The sequence below is a fragment of the Lepidochelys olivacea genome (genome assembly GCF_965140295.1).
Source record: "Lepidochelys olivacea isolate rLepOli2 genome assembly, chromosome: 1".
In the NCBI taxonomy this organism is placed as follows: Eukaryota; Metazoa; Chordata; order Testudines; family Cheloniidae; genus Lepidochelys; species Lepidochelys olivacea.
This window is the reverse complement of record NC_140411.1, coordinates 61,162,339-61,190,267: the sequence shown is the minus strand read 5'-3', so window position 1 is coordinate 61,190,267 and position 27,929 is coordinate 61,162,339. Positions and strand designations below refer to the sequence as shown.

The 27,929-nt window shown below is 43.0% G+C and overlaps 1 protein-coding gene across 2 annotated transcripts in view; it reads right to left on the bottom strand.

Moving 5' to 3' along the window:
* RUBCNL (rubicon like autophagy enhancer) overlaps nucleotides 1-23,565 on the bottom strand; it is a 52,121-nt gene extending 28,556 nt beyond the window's left edge. The window contains exons 1-4 of one of the 2 annotated variants that reach the window (XM_084647513.1): nucleotides 23,447-23,565; nucleotides 14,714-14,816; nucleotides 12,136-12,256; nucleotides 2,936-3,622 (exon numbers count right to left, since the gene is read on the bottom strand). In XM_084647513.1, coding sequence (XP_084503639.1) covers nucleotides 2,936-3,622; nucleotides 12,136-12,256; nucleotides 14,714-14,785 — 880 coding nt within the window. In that variant the 5' untranslated portion in view covers nucleotides 14,786-14,816; nucleotides 23,447-23,565. Of the gene's footprint in view, nucleotides 1-2,935; nucleotides 3,623-12,135; nucleotides 12,257-14,713; nucleotides 14,817-21,096; nucleotides 21,648-23,446 lie in introns of those variants that run through there. The other variant, XM_084647512.1, reaches the window with a different exon arrangement.
* Between the last annotated feature and the right edge of the window lie 4,364 nt (nucleotides 23,566-27,929).

The window sequence follows — 27,929 nt, the reverse complement described above, 5'->3', positions numbered from 1 at the left end:
TAACAAAAACAGAAACAAATGTGTTTAAGGGGTTTTTTTGGGTGGTGGGGGAGCATTTATTTATGATACCCGGGCAGCCTGATTTTTCCCTCCCTTACACCAGAAATTCACACCGTCTCAACCTTATGGTTCCTGGATGACTGAGAAGCTAATACAATTAGGGTATCAGATATCAATAAAAGGAAACCCAATTCACTGAGGGCTGGGGATGACTTTTACTCACATTGTTACCTTTTGTTTATGTCAACATCTATTTAATCCAAAATGCCTGACAAACTATTGAACTGAAAGCATTTTTGGTGACGATTCAGCACCTACACCATTTCATTTAATAACTGAAGACCTGATCCAAAGTCCACTGAAGTTAATTGGAGTCTTCATTAGCTCCAATGGGTTTTGGAGCAGGCCTTGAGGGAATGCCCAGTCCATGTTTTTGGGTTCTCAGAGCCCTTTAGCAAGACAGAGTACAAAAGATTTGACATTCCTGAGATTTCTAAGGTAAAAACAGAAAAAATTTTGAAGAGAAAAAAGCCTTTCGTTCAAGCCTTTTTTCTAATCATAAAGAAGGGGAAGAGAGCACAACCCCCCCCCCCAATACCTCCACCTTCAGGTCTCCTTTAAGTAGAAGCCAAATCAGTTACTGTTTTAGTTATTTGTATTAAGAGTAGCAGACAGATGTCTTAACTGAGATTGGGCCCCATTGTGCTAGGCACTGTACAAACACATGAGAAGAGACCGTCCTTGCTGCAAAGAGCAGCTCACTATCTAAAGAACAATACAGACAAAAGATGAGAGGGGAAACAGGGGCATGAAGCAACTTGGCCAAACACACACAGAAGACCAGTGGCCGAAACAGAAAGAGATCCAGGTCTGACTCCTAGTTCAGTGCCATGACCACTAGACTAGACCAGTGGTTTTCAAAACTTTTTATCTGGGGACACAGTTGAAGAAAATTGTTGATGCTTGTGACCCAACAGAGCTGGGGATGAGGGGTTTGGGGCATGGGAGGGGGTCAGGGCTCCAGGTGCAGGCTCTAAGGTGGGGCCAGGGATGAGGGGTTTGGGGTGTAGGAAGGGGTTCCATGTTTGTGGGGGCTCAGGACTGGGGCAGGGGATTGGTATTGCAGGGTTGGGGCGCTGACTTACCTCCGGCAGCTCCCAGTCAGCGGCACAGCCAGGGTGCAGAGGCAGGCTTCTCGCCTGTCCTGGCACTGTGGACCACCTGAAGAGGCCAGCAGCAGGTCAGGCTCCTAGGCAGAGGTGCACAAGCAGCTCCGCACGGCTCTCGCCCGCACACACCACCACCACCCCCCACAGTGGAGCCGGTGCTCGGAGTGGGGACAGCGCGCAGAGCCCCTTGGCCCCCAGCCCAGAAGTCAGATCTGCTGCTGGCCGATTCCAAGGCGCAGTGCGGTGTCGGAACAGGTAGGCACTAGCCTGCCTTAGCTGGACAGCACCGCTGACAGGACTTTTAACATCTTGGTCAGCGGTGCTGACCAGAGCAACCCAGTGCCTTACATGCTGCGACCCAATACTGGGTCATGACCCGAACTTTAAAAAAATGCTGGATTAGACCATGCCATCTCCCCTAATGTCACTATTTGTCCTGCACCTTGATAATAGAGAACTTTATTTTCCATTGATGACAATCTGGGACTGTACTCTTCATATGACTAAACAAACAAAAACTGAAACTTATCAGCAATGTTGCTCACACTGTATTTAGAACAAGGGGCTCCTGCAAAACTCTTCTCCCTGATCCTGTTTATGTGCTCACAAAGAACAGTGGGGAGTACCTGATGAGAAAATAAATTCCTATAAAACATAAGTTCTTTATCGTAACAATTCCAGGAGGTGATGCCCCAGAACAAGCAAACTTACTATATGCACTTTCACAGGAATGAATATGGTGGTGGTGTTTTTTTAAGGAACAAAATATGAGTATGTTGCAAATACAGCACAGTGTTAAGATTTGCATCATTTGAAGGAGGTGGATGACAAATGAAGAGCTTTTGGTGTAAGTCTGAAGATACGATCCCTTTGAGGATACCTGCCTTTTGGTGAAATCTGGTCTATTCCAAAAGCAAAAAATATATATATTCTGCGGAAGGTATAAGTCAACTGTGGCATAGGATGATACAGCAGTACCCAGAGAGAAGATGAATTCCCATCAGAGTCGGGGAAATCACCCCTCTTTCTTGTGTGCAATTTGGTGTCAAACATAATAAGGGTCTTCCAGGAATCCCCTCCAGCACATCATTCAACCATTAGCTAAAGCAAAAAATGCCAAGATTTACTTTATTTGCTTTTAGCATAAGGGAAATTCTGAGATAAGATAAAGTTGGGCAGTAGTCTCTTAAGTTACATTATCTGCATTATTAGAGTTAAATGACTTATGTTCTATTAGAGATTCAGTACTAAATTAGAATCTTTTAGCATTCTTATAAAAAGAAAATAGCAGAGACACCCCCTAGCATGTGTTCAGAGTCTCATTGATTAGTTTGTCCCCAGAGAACAGCTATTCTTAATTTGTTATTCCTCCATCTTTACTCTGTCCCATTCCAAGGCCTGGATTACACTATAAAGTTAGGTTGACCCAGCTACGTCGCTCAAGGGTGGGAAAAATCCACACCTGAGTGGTATAGTTAAGCCAACCTAACTCTTGATGTAGACAGCGCTAGGTTGATGGAAGAATTCTTTGGTTGATATAGCTACCACCTGTTGGGGAGGTGGATTATCTATGGCAACAGGAGAACCCCTCCCATCAGAGTAGGTAGTGTCTACACCGTAGCGTTTCAAGTGTAGACAGCCCCAAGTGGCAGTGTTTGCGTGGTCAGTTATATCACCACAGTGAAACTAGTTTCATTTGGGTCTATCCATTAGTACTACAAAAGTCTTACCTGGAAAAGGTTTGGAAGTGATTAAATGAAAGTTACCTTGCTGATCAGAGGGTGCTGACTGTGAACGCGGGTGGAAAGCATTGCTGCCCTCATCTCTGAGTGGCAATGGTTCCAAAGTCTCAGAATTTCTAAATGCTGCTGACAGCTCATTAGCTGTTGAATCTGGAGAGATTCCTTTAAAAGGCAAAGGGTGGTCTGGTGAACTTGAAGAGTTTTTAAGTTCTTTTTCTGAACACATAATAGCAGAGTTTGTCAATGATGTGACAGTGCCTCCAGTTAATGTCACTTGAGTAAAGTAATCACATTTCAGAGGAGACATTTCCAAGCGGGATGAGCTATTTAACGCCGAAGTGATGGAGCTTCTGCCAGGATAAAGTGGGCATGATGAGGAAATCAGTGAAGATTTAGAAGAACTACACTGAGTATTATCCCAAGATGCCTTATGCCTCATAAATCTAACATCCATTTGTGTAGAAGCAATATTGTGATGTGTATAGTCTGTGTCACTGTCATTAGAATCACCATCGGTACTCTCCTCCCAGTGTTCCATATCGCTGTCTGGATCTTCAGTTGTCTGCAATACAGTTTTCTCTGGTAGTGAAGATGGTTTAATACCAGATGTATTTAGAACAGATGCAAGAATTTCTTTGATAGCTGCAGTACTGTCCAGGAATGATCTAAAATTTCCTGCATGCCCAATCACTGCTGGCCTTGAGTACTCATCTGTTTAGGAAAAGTAAGGGATTGAGAGGTTAGGAAATCATCAAAAAAAGGTTACTAGTTACAGCATGAATAGAGAACACCTCCAATGGAAAAAAAAAATTCCAAACAAAACCCCCAACACCACTTCCACTGGAAGGTTAGGGATCTTGTCTCCTGCAACCAGGAAATGTTTCTATTGTTGATCAATCATAGATAATCATCAACAGTAAAGTAAGCCATTCCTAGCCAAGCATGTATAATCAGTAAACATTTTGTCATAAATATAAAGGGAAGGGTAAACACCTTTAAAATCCCTCCTGGCCTGAGGAAAAACCCTTTCACCTGTAAAGGGTTAAGAAGCTAAGATAACCTTGCTGGCACGTGACCAAAATGACCAATGAGGAGACAAGATACTTTCAAAGCTGGGGTGGCCGGGGGGGGAGGGGGGGAGGACGACGAAGGTTCTCTCTGTCTGTGTGATGCTTTTGCCGGCAACAGAACAGAAATTAGATAGGAGTTCCCAGAAGTCACCTACTACAGGACAGGCCTAACAAAGAAAATAACAGAACGCCACTAGCTGTCACCTTCAGCCCCCAACTAAAACCCCTCCAACGCATTATCAAGAATCTACAACCTATCTGAAGGATGACCCAACACTCTCACAAATCTTGGGAGACAGGCCAGTCCTTGCCTACAGACAACCCCCAACCTGAAGCGAATACTCACCAGCAGCCACATACCACACAACAGAACCACTAACCCAGGAACCTATCCTTGCAACAAAGCCCGTTGCCAATTGTGCCCACATATCTATTCAGGGGACACCATCACAGGGCCTAATAACATCAGCCACACTATCAGAGGCTCGTTCACCTGCACATCCACCAATGTGATATATGCCATCATGTGCCACCAATGCCCCTCTGCCATGTACATTGGTCAAACTGGACAGTCTCTACGTAAAAAAATAAATGGACACAAATCAGATGTCAAGAATTATAACATTCATAAACCAGTCGGAGAACACTTCAATCTCTCTGGTCATGCGATTACAGACATGAAAATTGTGATATTACAACAGAAAAACTTCAAAATCAGACTCCAGCGAGAGACTGCTGAATTGGAATTCATTTGCAAATTGGATACAATTAACTTAGAATAGAGACTGGGAGTGGCTAAGTTATTATGCAAGGTAACCTATTTCCCCTTGTCCCCCCGGTTCCTCAGACGTTCTTGTTAAACCCTGGATTTGTGCTGGAAATGGCCCACCTTGATTATCATACACATTGTAAGGAGAGTGATCACTTTACATAAGCTATTACCAGCAGGAAAGTGGGGTGGGGGGAGAGAAAACCTTTTGTAGTGATAAACACCCATTTTTTCATGGTTTGTGTGTATAAAAACATCTTCATCGGATGCATACTGTGGAAAATACAGAAGTGAGCTGTAGCTCACGAAAGCTTATGCTCAAATAAATTGGTTAGTCTCTAAGGTGCCACAAGTACTCCTTTTCTTTTTGCGAATACAGACTAACACGGCTGTTACTCTGAAACCTAGCTAGATATGCGTTAGATTCTGTTTTGTTTAACTGGCTGAGAAAATAAGCTATGCTGAATGAAATATAGATTCCTGTTTTTGTGTCTTTTTGTAACTTAAGGTTTTGCCTAGAGGGATTCTCTATGTTTTGAATCTGATTACCCTGTAAGGTATTTACCATCCTGATTTTACAGAGGTGATTCTTTTACTTTTTCTTCTATTAAAATTCTTCTTTTAAGAACCTGATTGCTTTTTCATTGTTCTTAAGATTCAGGGGTTTGGGTCTGTGTTCACCTATGCAAATTGGTGAGGATTTTTAATCAAACCTTCCCCAGGAAAGGGAGTGTAGGGGGGAAAGATATTTCCAAGCGGGCTCTTTCCCTGTTATATATCTGTTAGACGCTTAGTGGTGACAGCAATAAAGTCCAAGGGAAAAAAGAAAATAGTTTGTACCTTGGGGAAGTTTTAACCTAAGCTGGTAAAAATAAGCTTAGGGGGTTTTCATGCAGGTCCCCACATCTGTACCCTAGAGTTCAGAGTGGGGAAGGAACCTTGACATGGTGGCAGCGAGGTTATCCTAGCTTCTTAACCCTTTACAGGTGAAAGGGTTTTTCCTCTGGCCAGGAGGGATTTTAAAGGTGTTTACCCTTCCCTTTATGATACATTTAAACTGTGGTTGGTTGTCCCAATATGTTCCCATGTGTCATTTTTGGAAACTACATGTGAGCTGAAAAGAAAGAGCCTTCAGGAAATCCTGAACAGGGGAAAAACAAACAACAAAAACCACACACACAATGCTCCAGTCCTTACACTATCTCCTGCATTAAGGCAAGAATGGAACTTAACAGTTTCGCAAGGCAGAAGAATACAGATTACTACAAAAGGCAGAGGAGTCATACAGTATACATTGTGTCAAAAAAGAACATGAAGTGCTAGAGTCTTCACCAAGCCATTGAAACTCACTGGCAGGACTTAGGCTGGTCTACACTACAGACTTATGTCAATATAACTGTGTTGCTCAGGGGTATGGAATATTCACATCCCTTAGCAATGCAGTTATACTAACTTAACCCCCTGTACAGACAGTACTATGTCAACATAGCTACTGTCTACTGGGGGGATGGAGTACCTATGCTGATGGGAGAAGTTCTCCCTCTACAACCACTGCAACACTATAAGTGTAGACAACCGGCAAGAAAGATTCCCGCTAAACAAAGAGGGTAATGAAAGGTGTAATATTTAGAATTTAAACTTTCATTTATATTCTTTACAGTTGCAAATGTCATTTTTACAAAGGCACTTATTGAGTCTGCAAATAGATGGAAACAAGCACCAAGTTGAGATCTTTATAAGGAATTATTTTTGAAGAATAAAATATGACAGAATCCACTCCACTTAAAAAAAAAAGAAAAGAAAGAAAAAAAAAAAGCAGCAATGGATATCTACAGAGTACTTTTACAAGAACCTTCACATTTCTGATGTGCTTTCTTTCATAGAAAAAATTACCTTTCTTGAAACACTTCCCCACTCACTGATACTCCTGCTGGATCCAGACAAGATCCCAGCTGGTGGGGACAGAAAGCAAAGGCATATGATGCTTTCACTGCAGCCAGCCTTCCCACTCATTCATACTTCTGCTGGATCCAGAGGAAACAACAACCGAAAGTATGGGCCCAATACTGGCTCAGCTAGCTTAGCACAGGTTAAAGACTACACTGCTCAGCCTACACCAAATTTTAGAATGTGTTCCTTTCAATCCCAGACAAGACAAGGCCAGAATTACCATGAAACCATTATTCAGAATGGCAGCAGCATTTTGTCTGGACCCTTAACAAATAACTAACACACAGAGTTCCTTGGAAGGAATCAAAAGCTCTATATGCTACAATTTCACAATTTTAAGTGAATTACTGCAAAGTTGGAGGTCAACAGAACAGAGAAGAATTTGGTTAAGATTTTTAAAAGCAGGTCTGACATCATGAGTATGATGTACTAGTATGCACTGCAATCAATTACTACAAATTATGGAATTGTAGAACCAGACACATTTCTTCATCAAGAAATTTAGCAAAAACTTACCATCAGTCATTAAATGAAGGGCCTTGTCATGTGGTGGATGTTACGAGATAAGTTATCAGACCTCACATGACAAAGAAATGGGCATGTGTCTCATTGAAGGCAGATAAGTTGATTGTGAAAGTCTGAGAATAGGTGCAAACAGCAAGATTCATATCCAGAGCAAAGGGCGATTTATTAGGACCAGAGGGAATGCCAAGTACCACAAGCGGAACAGAGTGGCAAGTCTGGGAGACCTTTGTCCAAGAGTTGTCTCCTTGGACATTGTCAGGAAATGAATCTCAACTAAAAACAACTGGCAACAAATCTCACTAAGGCCCACTCAACTGGGAGCCAGTATGTGCTGGAATTGTTTGTTAGATAAGAGAGTTTACTAATTTAGGGACTCTAAGAGAACTCCTAGCCACTTTGCTCAGCCTAGCAGCCTCAATATTGTAAAAGCACTTCTCAGAAGAGAAATCTAAGGTGCATCTGAAAAACTGCTAAACATTAATGAACTGATCCCACTGCTTGCGGAAATCACGTTGCTAGTGATTTGTTCCTTAAGCAGCATAGACTCAAAGAGACAGGGACTGAAAGCTAAAAGACTTTCAAAAAAGGGCAATACAGTAGAACCGCAGAGTTACAAACACCAGAGTTATGAACTGACCAGTTAACCACCCACCTCATTTGGAACCGGAAGTACACAATCTGGCAGCAGCAGAAACATACACACAAAAGCAAATACAGTACAGTACTGTGTTACATAAAGGGAAAGCAGCATTTTTCTTCTGCCTAGTAAAGTTTCAACGCTGTATTAATTCAACATTCACTTGTAAACTTTTGAAAGAACCACAATAGCATTTTGTTCAGAGTTGCAAACATTTCTGAGTTACAAACAGCCTCCATTCCTGAGATGTTCATAACGCTGAGGTTCTACTATACTTGTATTTGTTTTCCGGGGGGGGGGGGGCGGGGGGGCATAGTTTGATAACTTTAATAGGTTGCACTTGCATGTCTCTCTCCCCATATGCACATCATCCTCCATAGAAGACAAAATATTCAAAATACAGCCTCTCCTCTACCTCTGACTCTTTTGCCAGTCTTTCCAATCACAAGTTCTGCCTGCCAACCGCCAGCCCTGGCTCATCCCCCAACAGCCTCTTCCTTTAATCTGGCTTTTGTACTGTGGAGCATCTCAGGTGAAAATCCCAATGACCAGACTGACTTCCTCCACTATAAATTCGTTCTCTCCTCCTTCAGTTCTGCCATCATCCTAAGTAAACAGTTCTACTTATCCAATTTAATTGAATCCCACACTCACAATCCTAGTGCTTTTTTGCCATCTTTGACTCACTCCTCAAACCTTCTCCTCCTCCCTCTACTTCTTGCCCCATATAGAATCTCACCAATTTCTTGCATGAGAAAATTAACTACATATGGCATGGCCTTACCCTTTCCCTCCTACAGCTCTCTCCATCTTCTCCTCTGTAACAGATGTAGGTTTTTGCCTGCTCACCTCCCGCACTCTCTCCACTTCCATGAGTGACCTCACCCTATCCCATCTTCTGGTAGCCCTTGCCCTCACTCATCTCCTTCCTTACTCTTCTCCTTAACCTCTCACTCTCACTGGTTCTTTCCGCTCACAATACAAACATGCTTTAGTCTCTCCCACCCTTCAACCGATTTTTCTCTCCAACTACTGCCCCATCTCCCTTCCCCGGTTCATCTCTAAACTCATTGAACCTGCTGTCTGTACAATTGCTGTCTGGAGCTCCTCTCCCGCAATTCCATCCCAAGACCTTTTCAAGTCTGGTTTTTGCTCCTTGCACTCCACTGAAACCTCTCTCAAAGTCTCTAGTGGCCTCTTCTTAGCCAAATCTCAGAACTAGCACTCCATCCTCATTCTCCTTGGCCTGTCAGAAGTAGTATCGGATTTAGAATTAGTGGGGCTCTGTGTGCAGCTTCATTTTCAGGACCCAGCCAAGAAAAATAACATGCTGTCTTATCTCCTCCCCCACCCCACTCCATTTTTCATTCTTTCTTTCTTCATCCTCCTCTTATATTATAAGTAATGTGAAGTAAATGAAAATAAAGTGAGGAACCTAGATTGGGGCAGGGGGTTGGGGTGCAGGAGGTGGTGGGGGGGCAGGCACTGGGAGGAAGTTTGGGTGCTGGGTGTGGGCACTCGGCTGGAGCAGGAATGCGGAAAGAGGGGTGAGGGCTCTGGCAGGAAGTTTGGGTCTGGGCTCTGGGCTGGGGCAGGGGGTTGGGGTACAGGAGGAGGAGTGAGGGCTCTGGGCTGGGGCAGGGGTACAGGAGGGGAGTAGGGGGCAATGCTTACCTTGGACGGTGCGGCTCCCAAAAGCGACTGGTGCACACATCCCTCTGGCAGAGGCTCCTAGGTTGGGGGGGGGGAGGGGCAAGGGGTCTCCATGCACTGCTGCCTGCAGGCACCTCCCCCGCAGCTCCCATTGGCTGCAGTTCCCAGCCAATGGGAGCTGTGGAGTCAGCGTTCGGGGCGGGGGCAGCATGCAGACACCCCCACACACACACACACTTACCCCCAGGGATGCTGGAACATGCCAGCTGCTTCTGGGAGCAAAGCGGCACGGTGGGAAGGAGGCAGAGTGGGCAGGGAGCCGCCTTAGCCCTGCTGCTGGCACATCTCTGTGTGCCCTGTGGGGGAAGGGGGGCAGCAGGTCTTCACTTTCAAGGCCCTTCATGGTCTACACTTCCTCCTACCTATCATCTCTCATTTACTATTGACATAGAATCATAGAACTGGAAGGGACCTCAAGAGGTCATCTAGTCCAGTCCCCTGAACTCACGGCAGGACAAAGCATTATCCAGACCACCCCGACAGGTGTTTGTCCAACCTGCTCTTAAAAATCTCCAATTATGGAGATTCCACAACCTCCCTAGGCAATTTATTCCAGTGCTTAACCACCCTGACAGTTAAGAAGTTTTTCCTAATGTCCAACCTAAATGGCCCTTGCTGCAATTTAAGCCCATTGCTTCTTGTCCTATCCTCAGTGGTTAAGAACAATTTTTCTTCCTCCTTCTTGTAATGACCTTTTATGTACTTGAAAACTGTTATGTTCCCTCTCAGTCTTCTCTTTTCCAGACTAATCAAATGCAATTTTTTCAATCTTCCCTCATACATACGTCATGTTTTCTAGACCTTTAATCATTTTTGTTGCTCTTCTCTGGACTCTCTCCAATTTGTCCACATCTTTTCTGAAATGTGGCACCCAGAACTGGCCACAATACTCCAGTTGAGCCCTAATCAGCACGGAGTAGAACAGAAGAATTACTTCTCATGTCTTGCTTATAATACTCCTGCTAATACATCCCAGAATGATGTTCGCTTTTTTTGCAACAATGTTACACTGTTGACTCATATTTAGCTTGGGGTCCACTATGAGCCCCAGATTCCTTCACGCAGTACTCCTTCCAAGGCAGTCATTTCCCATTTTGTATGTGTGCAAATGATTGTTCCTTCCTAAGTGGAGTACTTTGCATTTGTCCCTATTGAATTTCATCCTATTTACTTCAGACCATTTCTCCAGATCATTTTGAATTTTAATCCAATCCTCCAAAGCGTTTGCAACCCCTCCCAGCTTGGTATCATCCACAAACTTTATAAGTATACTCTCTATGCCATTATCTAAATCTTTGATGAAGATATTGAACAGAACCAGACCAGAACCGATCCCTGTGGGACCCCACTTGTGATGCCCTTCCAGCATGACTGTGAACCACTGATAACTATTCTCTGGGAACTGTTTTCCAACCAGTTATTTTCCAACCATATTGATTCCTGCATCCACTCGGCCCATGATGTCAGCTTCTATAATCCACTTGTTAAAGTTTAAAACAAGAACTTTTGTGCTTTCTCCCTCCTTTGTTTCTTTGCTGCCACTCATGCTTGGGAGGCGCTCCCCATAAACATGTGCAGACCTACCGTCTTAAAACTCTTAGCCAGGATGCCTACAAAAAATCAGTTAGGCCATTGGTACTACTGCCTATCACACTGACCAACATTGTCTCATGGTTTCCTTCTACTCCCATCTGCCTGTATCCATCTGATGTTTCTTGTCTTATACTTAGATTGTAAACTCTTTGGGCAGGCAGCGTCTTTTCATTCTGTGTTTGTATAGCGTCTGGTACAATGGAGTCCTCCCCATAAGTAGGGCTCCTAGGCACTACAGCAATAATGACAAAGAGATTCTTGTGAGACTTTCAATGTTCTCTACTGATTTCTCCAGCTTTCTATCCACATCATTTAAAGCAAAGCTTAAGTGAACAATGGAAGAGACTGTCCAAGTAGAAGTAATGTGATTGTTGCCTCAAAATTGAGTGTTTACAATGTTTGGGTTTTATTCTGGGTCAGCACTGGCTAAAATCCTTCTTTTTGGTCATAGACGGGCTAATCCACCATTATAAACTTTCATCTTTACTCTGGGCTCCTATGTTGCCAACATCAGAAGTGTTATTTTAAGCTCAAGTTTTGAAATTACAACTAGTGTATTCCTACTAATGGCTTCATCTTGCAAATTGTATTCAAGCTAGTAGCCTGTTGAAGTCAACAAAATTATTACTACTTGCATGAGTAAGGGCAAAGTCTTTATTTTCAAATACCATTCAGATTATTCATGGGAAGAAGCATTCATTTTACCTTTTGAGCACTCTGATTGCTGTTCTGACCAGAATGGATGGCAGATTCTTCTCAAGGCAAGGAAGCGAGGCAGAGTGAAGGAGGCACTTTTGTACTGACTCATCTCAACAGCCAACAAATAAATTTTCATTTTCAGTCAGTTAGCTCTCGGTAATTAAAGGACTATACAAATATCTACCATTTCTATTAATAGGCTGACTATCATGCCATGCAATCAACAGTTAAGAATATAAGTTAGAAAAATCGATTATAAAAATCATACCTGAGAGATCTGAAATTTGAGGTGTCTGAGTAAGACAGCTAATCCTTGCTGGGGCAAACACTGTAGCATTCGATGAATACACTGACTCGGAGACAGTTACCTTATTGCTTTGCTTGGTCAACTAAGACAAAAAACCAAAACAAATAAATAAAGACAATCGGATTATGGAGGTCTCTCAGGAGAACAATGCACAATGTTTTATTAAGCACTGCAGAGAAAGACAGAGTTTAGTCAAACCTGTGTTACAAAAATGCTCTAATCTCTCACCCACTGTAATATTGTTGCATTTCCATTGTTTAGGTCACAACAACATAACAGTTCAGGACTGGCAACAAAAACTGACATGCTTCACAAATGTAATGGCCAATACAACTATTTTATTTTTAGTTATTTTTGAGAAAACAAAGTTATTAAAATGTGTTGGCGGGGGGGGGGGGAACAAAATATCTAAGGGGAAGAGAAAGAAATCCTGTTTTCTTAGGCCTCAATCCTGCTGACACTTATGCACATTCTAATTCTACTACAGTGAATATTATTTATTTCAATGTAACTACTCATGGTAAAGTTAAGCATGTGCCGTTTACACGAATAGGTCCTCAGTTTGTGTTGAATTAAGATGTTTAAAAACATACTGGCATAACACTGAAAGTATTAAGAAAAGAAAGAGGAACTGTAATTCTTGTAAACTAATAGTTGGAAGGGAGAAGCTGCTAAGATACATACTGTTTTTAAACTAAATAAGCTGCACCAGAGCCTGACAGCAGACAACAGTCTGGTTAGTTTAAAGATCAAAGCAAAGCTCCTTTGGAATCTGGGAAGGAACAGGTATCCAAATCAAAACTGAAGTATTTCCATTTTATCTGGAGAATAGTTACTGGGGACAATGACATATTATGTTATGCTTGACATATTCAGAATTCAATAACCTAAAAGGTTAGGAAAATATTCTGTTAAACATCTGATTTGCTTTAGACCCTTTTTCACAAGAATTTTTAAAAACTGACATTTCCAAACATGTCATATTTAATACATACATACATACTATAAACCAGCATTATCAAGCCCAACATTTCTTATAGGAACATAAATATTTAGCAATCAGTTAGTTTGATTAAAAGTTATTTTTCAATACTCATTATTAATCAGTTATGCAATAAAGAAGCGTTGCCTTTTAGGATACTAATGCCCTAATCATCACACAAGTCAACACCACACCTTACTGCAAGTATTCTACAACTATAACATTTACACTGAATGAAAAGGAGTACTAGTGGCACCTTAGAGACTAACCAATTTATTTGAGCATAAGCTTTCATGAGCTACAGCTCACTTCATCGGATGCATTCAGTGGAAAATACAGTGAGGAGATTTATATACACACAGAACATGAAAAAATGGGTATCATCATACACACTGTAAGGAGAGTGATCACTTAAGATGAGTTATTACTGGGGGGGGAAAGCGGAGGGGGAAGAAAACCTTTTGTAGTGATAATCAAGGTCGGCCATTTCCAGCAGTTAACAGGAACGTCTGAGGAACGGGTGGGGGGTGGGGGGAATAAACATGGGGAAATAGAAAAGGAGTACTTGTGACACCTTAGAGACTAACCAATTTATTTGAAATAGTTTTACTTTGTGTAATGACACATCCACTCCCAGTCTCTCTTCAAGCCTAAGTTAACTATTTCCCCATGTTTATTTCTCCCACACACACACCCCCACCCCTACCCCGTTCCTCAGATGTTCCTGTTAACTGCTGGAAATGGCCCACCTTGATTATCAGTACAAAAGGTTTTCTTCCCCCCCCACACCCGGCTCTCCTGCTGGTAATAGCTCATCTTAAGTGATCATTCTCCTTACAGTATGTATGATAAGTGTGTATGATAACACCCATTTTTTCATGTTCTGTGTGTATATAAATCTCCTCACTGTATTTTCCACTGAATACATCCGATGAAGTGAGCTGTAGCTCATGAAAGCTTATGCTCAAATAAATTGGTTAGTCTCTAAGGTGCCACTAGTACTCCTTTTATTTTTGCGAATACAGACTAACACGGCTGCTACTCTGAAACCTGTCATTTACACTGAGTATAATTTTACTCTAAGATGATGCCTGTTAGATCTTATCAGAAGCAGTTACTAGTCTCAGAATATAGATAAGAGATTTTAATTACTTTCAAAACAACTCCCACTTAAATGAGATAATATTTCAGGTTTTGGAAAAAGCTTGAAAAGGGAAACTCTCTTAGATATGTTTAATTATCAAACAAATATTTTAGTTAGATACAATTTTACTGTAAAGTCATAAATGAGTTATCTGAAGTCAATGTCCAAACCTAACAGAGGTACACAATGCACAGTTGTAATCAAAACAAACTAGTCACAACCAATTTTAGTAAAATTTTAGTAAAACCAATTTTCATAAAATAAATAATAATTTGGTTTTCCATCTGTGTTGGGCTTAAAGTCCAAGTTCATCATGAAACCAAAAGCAGTTTAAGGATATAGCATCTATTCAATGAAAAGCGATAAGATGATTTCCAGTTAATAAAAAAGGAACCAACAACATCTTGCTTTACCTCTTGAGCACTTAACTGTTTGAAGGCCTGTGTTCTACAGTAGCTAGTTACTGATCCTGTATGGAAAGACATGATGGGAAAATCTTCATTTATTTTAAACTACCTGGAAGCAATTGAGAAAAGGTGATAACAATTACTAAATTAATCATGCTTTCATTTTGTTTTGCAGTCTTTAAATACAGACAAATCTTTATGTACTGGTAACACTTGACTGTTGTGCAGTTTCTAACCTTCTCATTTACTACCAAGCACAATGGAGTACTAACAATGAAAGGTTAAATGAGCATCTTTCTAATTCAAACAGTTTACACATACTCAGAACAAAAAAAACCTGTATTACTAAGGATAGATTAATGACATTTTCAGAAATGTGACATGAACATCGGATGGGTTTAGACTATATTTTCATTATACAAAGAGAAACGACTCAATCATAATAAGAGTTTCCCTACAATTAGGCTATGTCTACACTAGAGACCTTACAGTGGCACAGCTGTACAGATGCAGCTGCAAAATCTTCCATGTAGCTGCTCTATGCTGACGGGAGAGAGCTCTCCCATCAACATAATTAAGCCACCCCCAATGAGCGGTGGTAGCTATGTCGGTTGAAGAGCATCTCTTGCCAATATAGCATTGTCTGCACCAGTACTTCTATCAGTGTAACTTATATAGGTCAGGGGTGTGGGTTTTTCACACACCTGAGCAACGTAAGTTTTGCCAACAAAAGTGCAAGTGTAGACATGGCCTTAATGTTTCATTTTTTATAAATAAAAATAGTTGTTTAAAAATTCAGGTTCCGTACTCAGTCTCCTTTATATTTAAAGGATGTGGGATGTACTGGTAATGGACATGACAACATAATATTTTTCTTCTTTTCTCAAAATTTAATGTAAAGCTAACTCTGCTAAGGGAATTTGATAGTGCAAAGCTTGTTTAAGGTAAGCTAGTTTTTCCTTAGGCAAGTGTTTAACTTTGAGACCTTATGATTGCTGCTTCATGGAAACCTTTGGAAAACATTTAATTTAGAACCTGCCTGGGCTAAGAGATAGAAAAAGACTTATTGGAACAGCCAGTCTCTCTCCCTCTAACTTCTATTATTCTAGAAACAACTGTTTGTTGTGTATTTCAACTCTTGCTTTTTGCCCAGGATATCTATAAATAAGATTTTGTGCTTCTTTAAGATTTAGCAGTTATAGCTATCCTTTCCCCACCTGCACTCACAGTATTTGTACACAATATAAACTGCAGTTCAGAACAGATATACTATGCAGCTGTTAATATACTGTCCACCAACCTACAGTAGCACTCCCAGCTAGTACCAGGGCTGGATTAAGGAATAGGCATTACAGGGTCCTGTCTCCTAGAGTCACATGAAGAGATCAGTCTCCATTTTCACATTAGAAAAATGTTTCTAGCCCTCCTGATAGCAAAAAAAAAAAAAAAAAAAAAGCTTGAAAACGTGACCTGGTGTAATTAATGTCTGAAAACAGCTAAAACAATAGCTCCAAGTGGTCTGAATAGCACACCCTCATCTTAATTCTGCAATCTACTTCTATACCCATATGGAATGTGCCCAAGGGGCTAGAGTGCCTTAATGCAGCCTTGTTTGCTACCACATGTGGACAGCATCAATGTTAAAACAGTGGAAATTTTTTAGAAAAAAAATCTATTGTAGATTAAGCCTTAGGGCACTATTGTATCATACCTATTGAACTCAGAACACCTTAGTACAACCAATGAGAGTCTGTTTAAAAAAATAAGTCTGTGGCATGATACAATCTTTTAAAAAAAATGTTATATTATATATAAATATATATGACTTGGAAGGATTAGAGGTTTGTCAGTAAATGTCAATTTCGTCATGTACACACAAACTGACAAAATTATTTCCATCAATGATAATCAAAATTTACAGCTAGGCAAAATAAGAAAAATGCTGCTTGAGAACTTAGAGTTTTATTTAAGAATATTTACTTTGTACATTGACACGATGTCCACAATTTGTCTTTTAATGGTCACAAAGCTTTAACTTTTTGAATCTCAATGTCTACTCTCAGGAAATAATTATTGTCTGATTCCTCACCAATTCCCACAACTGTGAAAATGTAAAATCAATAAAAACAAATGCTTAAAAGTAAACATCAGTATTATCCATCTAAAATATAAATATCAAATTCTGCCACCCACATATCTATTCCACAGCACTATGTAGCCCTTTAAGTGAAACTGACTGACCTTACAAGAAGGCATTAGATGATAGAGAGATCATGTTCCAATAAAAATTTTTAAATAAATTATTAGAGACACAAAGTAGGTGAGGTAGTATCTTTTATTGTATCAATTTCTGTTGGTAAGAGAGACAAGCTTTTGGGCTTACAGAGGTCTTCTTCAGGTCTGGGAAAGAAGAGCTTTGTGTAAGTTCAAAAGCTGGTTTATTTTATAGTTAAACAGGATAATATAATCTTTACTTTACATACAATAGAATACAAAGTAAGAATATTGAAAGTCTTAGAAACACTGAGGAAGATAAAATTAAACCAGATCAACTGTTACCGAAGTCCAACTCTATGCTCCAGTATCTATTAATATTTGTACAGTGCCACAGATATGTGCTGTCTTTTACAAATAAATTCAAACAGTTTCAAGACTTCAGATTACAATCTAAGACCGTGATGCTTATATAAATGCATAACTTTACCCACCGGCTTCAAAGGAACTATTCAAATACATATAATTAAATGTGCATAAGTATTTGCAGGATCAGGGCCTTAAAAAAAAGCTAACATAAGAAAATTATGTTGCAGAAATATCCTTTGATATATGCTTAAGTATCTTCTGATAAGGATCACTGTTCATCTTTATAAAGCCGAGTAGGCCAGGTTCAGCCCTGGTATAAAGCAGGTGCTACTTCAGTAGTCACACCCGCTCATACAGCAGTGTATATAGTCCAATGTTTGTTCATGCAAATAATGAACCTAGTATAGATGCGTATGAAACATTTATAATAAAATGGAAAAATACTCAAGTACGGAATTCTTAAATGTCATTATGTATGTGAAAATTTACTCAGGACCCAATTCCACCATGTGTCTCATTCTGAATACTTTACTTCTATGAGTAGTCAAATTAAGTCAACAGGACGAATTGTCAAAGGAAGGTACTATTCATGAATAAGAGTAGCAGAATTGGGCCCTTACTTTTTTGTGTGAATTCTTTCACTAAAAATTGACCACCACATTAAATAAATAATATATTATCACATAGAACAAGATCCATTTTGAAGCGAAGGCAGCTTTGAAGTGGACAGATGCTAAAATTCATGTTTGCGTGCTTTCAATGTGAAAATATCCATTTTACTGAATTTCATGGGGGGCGGAACTGGCGAAAAAGAAAGTGAATATTTTTTCTTACACTTTCAGTTATCTAAAGAAGACAGATCTGCACAGACAATTGTCTGCATATCTGTTCGTAAATGTAATATTTGGGATTTTTTTCCAAGTTTTCCCATGAGCCTTGCCATTTATGCTGCACTCATCACCATGGAATCTGAGCACCTAAAATTAGGAAGAGTCAGCAGCTCTTTAAGCATAATTTTGGAAGAGGCTTATTTTTTTCATCTGTTAAACATTTTAGTTAGAACATATTGATCAAAGTAATTGCTGAAACATTACTCACAGCTGATTTAACCAGCATATCAAATTTACCAGAAACACATGCTAGGCAGAGGCTGATATGGAAGATGAGGGAACCCCACCTACAAGGGGCAGAAGCAATGCCCTGGAGAAACCCTACCCCATAGTTGCCTTGGTGGTTCTGGGATTCTCTCAGGAAGAGGACCCTATTTTTTGTATCCATCTTTAGCTAACAGATGAATGAAGCTTGAAATCCCAGCTCTTGGAAGTAAACAGGTTTCTCATCCTTTACCTCCCACTGGGTCTCATCTGACGGGGCCACCTTGAGGAAGAATTTCTGGACAAGTACCCCAGAAAACCAGTGATATAGCTGAGACACATCAATGATATTTTCATCCTCTGGACAGACGACCTAAACTCACTCATAGATTTCTACTACAACTTCAACATCCACCACCCATCTATTAAACTCTCTGTAGAACACTCCTGAACCAGCATCAACTTCCTGGACACCACAATCAGCCTCAGCAATGGAACAACTATAAACAAGAAACTCACAGATAACCACACTTATCTTCACAGATCCAGTAACCACCCAAACCCACCAAGAAATCTTATCTACAGACAGGCACTCGGATACCACACAATATGTTTTGAGGAGAACTGCTGGAACACAAATCTAAACACACTTAAAACTGCCTTCACCAAATAAGGACACTCCACTAGAGAAGTAGATCACATCGTAAAACAGGCCATCCAATATCCCAATTAAAGAACCTTCTTCAATATGAGGGGTGTGGGATTGGAGGCTTTTTTCCCCTAGTTGTCACCTACCACACTGGGATCCATATGAGGTATCATTAAACAATTACAACCCATACTCGACGGGAACTATATCCTGAAAGAAATCTTTCCTGAACCTTCTCCTTTTTGCCTTCAAACAACTCCCCAGTTTCATCATCAAGAGCAAGCTCTCTACAGACACAGACTCACCAACTCGAAGTTTTTCAGGGACCAGACCCTGCAAAAGCTGCAGCCATATCTCCACTGCTATAATGGTCATTACTCCACACAGTACATCTTTCAAGATCCACGGGTCCTACACATGCCTATCACAATATGTGATATACTTCATCCAGTGTGCTAAATGCCCCAACAACAACTACTGGGTGAAGCCAGACAATCACTATCTTGTTGAATGAAGTCACACAGAAAAAATGATAAGAGACAAAAACACCATATTACCCATGGAGAAACACTTTTCACAAAACAACCACTCCATATCTGGTCTGTCAGTCCACGTCCTCAAAGGAAACCTGCACAACATCTTCAAAAACGAGCCTGGGAAATTAAATTCATGGCTCTGCTATACACTAAAAATCAGTTTTAATAAAGATACTAGATTTGCACCTCATTACAACATTCTGTAACCCACCAGCCCCTCTTCTTTGTCCTAGGACTGCCAGGATGTTAATGGGACACTTCACCTTGAATTGTCCCTTAGAATATGTATTAACTATTTATGCTACACGAACTTTGTGTTTAGCTGTGACACTCTTGAGTACCTTTCCCAGACCTGATCAGAAGTTGGTCCAATAAAAGATATTACCTCTTCCACCCTGTCTCTCAGAGAAAAAGGAGGGCATGTTTTTTCAATCCTATTAGTTTAACTGAATTGAAAGCCCTCTTAACTCTGGTTAAGATGCAAGCTAACGTGTCGAAGCAGTGTTAGCTTCTATACTCTAGCCTAGATCCCCACACACACACACCTTTTGGCAACAACAGGGCAGCTAAGAGGGTGTCAAGCATGTTAGTGGTGCATCTTAACGAGTAACAAAGAAGGCTTTTCAATTGTGTTAAGCAAACTTGATTGAAAATGCACCTTTTTGCCTGTCAAAACAGGGATTTAGAAAGCGTAGTTCCAACTGCTTGTACCTCACCCTCATTTTCCTGTGAATAAATTCAGGCTTTGTCTACGCTAGCAAAAACGTGGTTATCTCAACCAGCTAATACATTTTAAAACTACAACTGCCTTGTCTACACTAGGACTTTTTAACATGTGTTAGCTACTAGCATGTATTAAACACATCCTTTTTTGTAGTGAGGATACACCCTCAGAGCTTGACTCTGCTACATTTCATAATTTTCCCAAGCAGCAACACAGTGAGAATGATGTGATTCTGATGGTTTCACTACTGTAAAAAGATTCTGAGAAGCAGCACTTAAAGCTGATGAAATTAGGCCAGTTTGTCTTTGCTGCCCTTAGGAAAGCAACAGCCAACAGTAGGACTGGAAATGTCCGCAGACAGCCCTATACCCATTCACATTCTTTGCAACCATCAAGGGGGGAAAAAAATAAAATAAAATAAAAAAAAGGCGGGCAGGGGCAGAGGGTTTAAATTCTTAAGAAATGGACAGCTCAAGCCCACAAACACACTTGACTGGTAAAGTTTCCTACTTGCCACTTGTATTTTTTTCCCCCAAGCGCTGAGTTAACATTAACTGATTCTAGAGATATGAAATATTGAGTAGGCGGATTATGCCCCCAGAGAAAGCCACTAACTTTTTATAGAACACAGTAAGTTAGGGGGAAAGCCACATAAAAACATTAAATAAATTCCTGTGTATCTTACTGCCAAAAGATATTCAAACTCTAAACAGCCAAAAGCATGGTCTCCTGCAAGAAAATTATAAAAATACTTACAAGCTAAAGTAAGAACTAATTATGGAGAAAACAAAAGCAAATTTTACCCTTTGTGTTCCTGTAACACTCCTGATTCAGCTAACACGAATACTGTTTGCAGTCAGAGCTACCTCAGGTATATCCTCTGGGAGTCTGGTTGGTGTTTTTTGTTTTTGTTCTTTTACAATAAGAACAGGTTTGGTCTCGCACAAGTATTGCTTGTTTCTTATGGCCGATTCTCCCAGCACCCACGCCTGACTACTTATTAGCTGATGCAATCTATTGACAAGTATACCAGGGGAGTCACTCCGCGCAACTTCTGAATGACCGTGTGGCTGTGACTGTTTATCATTAGCCCTCCCTTATCCAGCCCCACCAGTGCAGAAAGAGCCCCGGCCCCGGCCAGAACAGGCTTTGATCAGTATTGGCAGCAGGAAATCGAGGGCTTGGGACAAGCACCAGGTTAGGCTGACAGGGACAGAAAGAGGCTTGGAAGCCAGAGCTGCCCTTGATGTTCCCAGTCCCAGCCATATCCCGCACTACTCGGGATGAGGCGGAAGGAGCGATTCAGCGTTGCTCCTCCCAACAGTCACTGTTTTCGCTCTTCGCAATAGGGGATGCGGCTAGATCATTTCTAAACCTAACCCTAGTAGCAGCTCGCCTCCTCCCGGCTCCCTCTGTGCGCACCAGCAGCAGCCTGGGGACCTGCAGCTGCAGGGCCGGTGTCCTCAGGTCACAGGCTCTATGCCACGCCTCTGTGCAGCCACATGGTGCCCACTCACAACCCGCATCTCCACCCCCACAGCGCAGTAATAATCAGCACCCCCCCTCCAGCAACCAGCACCCCCTCTCCCCCGCCCCCTCCACCTGCCCCCCGCCCCCCACCCCCAGCAACCAGCACCCCCTCTCCCCCGCCCCCTCCACCTGCCCCCCGCCCCTAGCACCCCCTCTCCCCCGCCCCCCACCCCCAGCAACCAGCACCCCCTCTCCCCCGCCCCCTCCACCTGTCCCCCACCCCCAGCAACCAGCAACCAGCACCCCCTCTCCCCCGCCCCCAGCAACCAGCACCCCACCCCCAGCACCCCCTCTCCCCCGCCCCCCACCCCCAGCAACCAGCACCCCCTCTCCCCCGCCCCCCTCCACCTGTCCCCCACCCCCAGCACCCCCTCTCCCCCGCCCCCCACCCCCAGCAACCAGCACCCCCTCTCCCCCGCCCCCCTCCACCTGCCCCCCGCCCCCCACCCCCAGCAACCAGCACCCCCTCTCCCCCGCCCCCTCCACCTGCCCCCCGCCCCTAGCACCCCCTCTCCCCCGCCCCCCACCCCCAGCAACCAGCACCCCCTCTCCCCCGCCCCCTCCACCTGTCCCCCGCCCCCAGCAACCAGCACCCCCTCTCCCCCGCCCCCTCCACCTGTCCCCCGCCCCCAGCAACCAGCACCCCCTCTCCCCCGCCCCCTCCACCTGTCCCCCGCCCCCAGCAACCAGCACCCCCTCTCCCCCGCCCCCTCCACCTGTCCCCCGCCCCCAGCAACCAGCACCCCCTCTCCCCCGCCCCCAGCAACCAGCACCCCACCCCCAGCACCCCCTCTCCCCCGCCCCCCACCCCCAGCAACCAGCACCCCCTCTCCCCCGCCCCCCTCCACCTGTCCCCCACCCCAGCAACCAGCACCCCCTCTCCCCCGCCCCCCTCCACCTGTCCCCCACCCCCAGCACCCCCTCTCCCCCGCCCCCCACCCCCAGCAACCAGCACCCCCTCTCCCCCGCCCCCCTCCACCTGTCCCCCACCCCCAGCAACCAGCACCCCCTCTCCCCCGCCCCCCTCCACCTGCCCCCCACCCCCAGCAACCAGCACCCCCTCTCCCCCGCCCCCCTCCACCTGCCCCCCACCCCCAGCAACCAGCACCCCCTCTCCCCCGCCCCCCTCCACCTGCCCCCCACCCCCAGCAACCAGCACCCCCTCTCCCCCACCCCCCTCCACCTGCCCCCCACCCCCAGCAACCAGCACCCCCTCTCCCCCGCCCCCTCCACCTGCCCCCCACCCCCAGCAACCAGCACCCCCTCTCCCCCGCCCCCCTCCACCTGCCCCCCACCCCCAGCAACCAGCACCCCCTCTCCCCCGCCCCCTCCACCTGCCCCCCACCCCCAGCAACCCCTCTCCCCCGCCCCCCTCCACCTGTCCCCCACCCCCAGCAACCAGCACCCCCTCCACCTGTCCCCCGCCCCCAGCACCCCTTCTCCCCCGCCCCCCTCCACCTGCCCCCGGCCCCCATTAACCAGCGACCCCCTCCACCTATCAGCACCCCCTTATCTGTCCCCAGGTCCCCGGTCACACAGTCCCAAGCCCCGGTCCCGCCGCCGGATTAGCAGCCCCCCGCTGCTGCGCTCCCAGCCCGCTCTGCCCGCCGCCCGGCCCCTTACCCGTGAGGCTGGGGGGCGCAGGGCGCCGCCCCCGCAGGGCAGCCGGCCGCTCCGCCCCGCGCGCGGGCTGGGGACTGTTGGCGCCGCCCAGGTCGCGGGGCCGCCTGCCCGGGCGGCGGCTGCGGCGGCGGCGGCGGGCGGGCTCACGTCGCTGCCCGGCGGAGTTACAGCTCCCGGCTGCCGCGCGGGGCGGGGAAGCGAGAGACGCTGGGCGCAGCTTCCAGCCCTAGCCTCCGACCTGCCCCGACCTCCTGCTCCCGAGGGGGTGGGGACAGGGCCGGGGCTGTCCCCGTGCGAGCGGGCGCAAGCCCGGCCAACGGCCTCAGAGGAAATCCCGCACCCAGGGAGCCTGCTGCGCCCCCGGCCGCGGGCTGGGCGCATGGCTGCAGTCGCTTTCCTTGCTGTCACTGACTGCCGTGGTGCTACAACAGGGTGGGTCTAAACACAAACAAACCCCCACACCCCCCCTGTCATACCCCATCCTTCTGTTCTAACCCAGCCCAGCAGCTGTGTCATCAATTATCCTGAAACATACCTCAAAGTTTGAGGCAGGGTGGATCTGACTGAAATCACTAGTCAGGAAGACTCGATGCAATCAGGGATTTCTACATACAAGTGCATTCTGGTTGGTTGTTAAAACCTTAATACATATTCTTCACAACTCAGAGAGATAGGTGTAGGTTTCGTTTTTAGAAGGTACGCATACATTTTTAAAGTGATTTATTTTGAAAAACTTTTCCGATTAGTTTGACAGCTATATCGGAAAATGAAGGATTGTTTGGTTATTTCATTTACCAAAGGTAATTGAAGCAGATAGTTGTGAAGTCATTGGGAGGTAAACTATGTTCAATGCAAGAGGTTAATCATTAATATTTGGAGGATTTTCTTGCCATGCTCTATTAGAAGGACAACCTCACCAGACAGACATTTAAATTGTTTTATTTAACTAAAACAACAACATTATGTATTCTGGATGTTTTTCTTCAACAGCAAATGTATAATATTTTAACAAAACAGGAATATGAAATTTTGAATTTAGTTAAACATTCAAGTTTTTTAAAATCAGGGTTTTTTTGTTAAAATTGTTTTTAACTAAAATAGTTAACAGAAATATTTAAAAAACAAAAATTAAATCAACTATGTCAGCCAGATCATCATGAGAAACTTAAAATATTGGCTTCTGCAGCTAACTCAGCCATCTTCACCTTCATTTTCCTGTTTGTTCATAATCTGGAAAAGAAAAACAAGCTCTCCTGCTTTTTCAGGTCCCAAGCGATTTCTCAATTTGGAATGAATTAGTCCAAAGGAAGCAAATATTCTTTCTACGCCGGCAGAAGAAGCTACTGCTGTTAAAACTGAGATTATCACTTCAACAGTTTCTGAATCCAAGTGCTTAAGTGACTTCCACCAGTTCACTGGTGTGGCTTTCTTTAAAGCATCATCAGCAAACATATATTTCTTGAATAGTTCTTATTCCCAAACTGGGTCTCTTTTATGGCCTGCTGCCATTATAGGTTTTCCCTTCTAGTGAGAGAATGGTATGGTAGATCTCAAATCAATGAAGGCTACACTCAGAAAGACCTCAAGTGACTTCTGGAATATGCTGCTCAAACCGTTTCACTTTTGTTTCCACTGCCTGTCCCTCCCTTCTCACATTTATCTCCAGACTTCTTCTCCTTGTCCAGATCTATTCTGCCCCCAACCATCTTCTATTCATTGAACTTTTTGAAACTTTGCACTTTTAGAGAGAGGTAAGGGATTCACTCTGTGTACATAAATTTGCAGAGGGACAATAGGGTTGAGGTCTGTTATTTCTCACCTCTATATATCATTTGTTTATTTTAAAACATTTTTGCTGTTAACAAGCATGTTATCTCTGGAGACACAAATCCACAGTTTGAGAACTGCAACACTAAGCATCTCTGTTGGTATCTTCTAGACTGAGCACTGAGTCCCACTGGGTAGATGAAAAGATTAACCTAAATAATCTATACAGAAGCCCCTAGAACCTCATAAAATTGGGTCCCTAATCCATGAACTATTGGAATTTATTTACAAAACTTTTCTTAAACAGTACATGAATATATTGTCTCATACTACAGAATTAGAATTTATAATCCCTAATCCATGATGAAATATCTTTGAGTTATAATATATCCTAATTAAAACTATCTTTAGATAGGTTTTTTCCTCAAAACGCATTTTATCAAAAAAATCCGATTTAAATAAAAAAATCAGATTTAAAAAAAAATTTTTTTTTCAGTCATTGATTTTTATCCACCATGGTTTTAGGTGTCTCCTAATGTACAGTACACAGGACCAACAGGGGATCTTGCCTCATTTCTGGTTGGCTAGCTCTTACCACATAGCCATTAGTGGAAATAAATAATAATTAAGCTTATAGAGATTCATGTTTTTAATAATACATTTCAGTTTTCTTTGTGTAATGGCCGCACGATGTTATACTCTCCAATTATTGGTTTTATTGTATACACAAATGTATATATGTACAGTACCTGGTACAATGGAGCACTGATTCTAATAAGGGTCTTTTGGTGATTCCACAATATAAATAATAGTAATAGCCCAATGTTATTATCCCTTTGAAGTGAAAATTAAAAAAAAAGAATCTAATCTGAAGATCATTTGCCTGCTACATAATAAGAGTGGTTACTCAAACATCTAGTCAACAGACACACCTTATTAAAATACATGCAGCTGTGTACTGGTTGAGCTGTATCCAAGAACCCTATGACATCTGCTAATATGTAAAGATCAAGTTAATATAAAGATCCATTAATGCTGCATGGAGGCTTTGGGAAAGAGAAAGAGCAAACGTCTGCTAGCCAGCTCTCAGAATCAGCTTTAAAGTAGCAGTAAAATTTACAAACTACAATTTCTGATAGCCTCAGTCAATGCTAAAAATAAAGCCAAGAAAAACAGAGCCATCGTCGTGGTTTTAAAAACTTGCTGACAGTACGTAAAGTGATAATGTATATACAAAAAAAGGAAGGAAACTACTAGCAACGCAAGCACCAGAGATGACACAGAAGGCAGTGTAAATTATAGAGGAATAATTGGGAGCAGTAAACAGAAGGCCACATCTGAGCTGTAGCTGAAAAGTTGGGCTTTCAGCTTCAATGAGATAGATGCTACTGCATCTATGCTTGTAAGGTGATTAAGACATAGGGTTAGAAATCATTCAGGAAGATGAGGTGGGCTGGAATTCTGGAGACCTTGGTTCAATCCCTGGCTTGGTGGCAGATTTTCTGTGTGACCCTTGGCCAAGTTATTTAATCTACCCTGTGCTTCAGTTCCCCTGCTGAAGAATTGAGGTATTCAACAGGGGCACTGTGAGGATAAAATCCATTCATGATTATGGGAGACAAATAAATATGAACAAAGACAGAAGGAGATAGAGGTCTATTTCTTGTTTGGCCAGACTTCCTGTGTGACCTTGGGCAAGTCAGTTAATATTTCTGTGCTTCAGTACCTAAACCTGTAAAATAATCATATTGCCCTACCTTACAGGCATGCTGAGGCTCAATTCATTCTTGAAAAGTTCTCTATTTTGGATTATATAAAAGCAAAATATCAGTATATCAAAGAGCAAAACAGAGCTGACGAAGGGTAGTGGCATTTTAAAGAGTTTCAGATCACTTCAGTGCTTCTTTCTATCTATGCTACTCTTTAAAAAAAGAGGTTAGTGCGTTCTAAGCAGTGTAGGATGTTTGTCACAAAGCAGCTTTGAAAAAAAATCATGGCTGAGTCATACTGCACAATTGATAAAATCACAAATTTGTATCTATTTGTGATTCATCTTGCCTCTTTTTTTCAGAAATCTTTCCATCTCCTATTTCATGCTCTTTCCTTAACCTTCTGTGCCTCTAACAGAACCCCTTTCACAACCATCCTCTAGTGACCCCCATTAACGCCTTTCTGTTGATGGCACTAATAGGTGTGGTGGACAACTGGGCAAATGAAGAAGTACGTCCCATTCTTCATTGAACAACAGAGGGAAATAAACCCATGTTTGTGAAGTGGATGACAAAGATCCAAGTTCAAGTTGTCAGGCTTGTGCTTCAAAAATGTGTAAGAGGAAACCTACTCCAGGAGCCTTTTCAAGAAAAGTGTAGGAAAGCTTGGGGAAGAGTTGTGTAGTGGACATGGGTGCATTACAAATGCCTTGGATAGAAAGTTCTGCTATCCAGGAAGAGGTTAAGGCTTGTAACTGGAGCTAGGAAATGGGTCTTTTGAAATGTAGAAGTTCAACTACAACCAAGCAAGTTGAGGCATCTGGACATCTTCAGCAAATGAGAGAGTCAGGGTGATAGAGCTTCTCAAGGTAGGTATGCCTGAGAAGGGTTTGTAGGCAGGAACAGGAGTCAGGCATTTATCTCTAATTTATTAAATACATTTCTTCCAATATGTTCAAGACACTGGCCATCAATGCAGATATATGCTAAATGTGTAGAGTTTATAT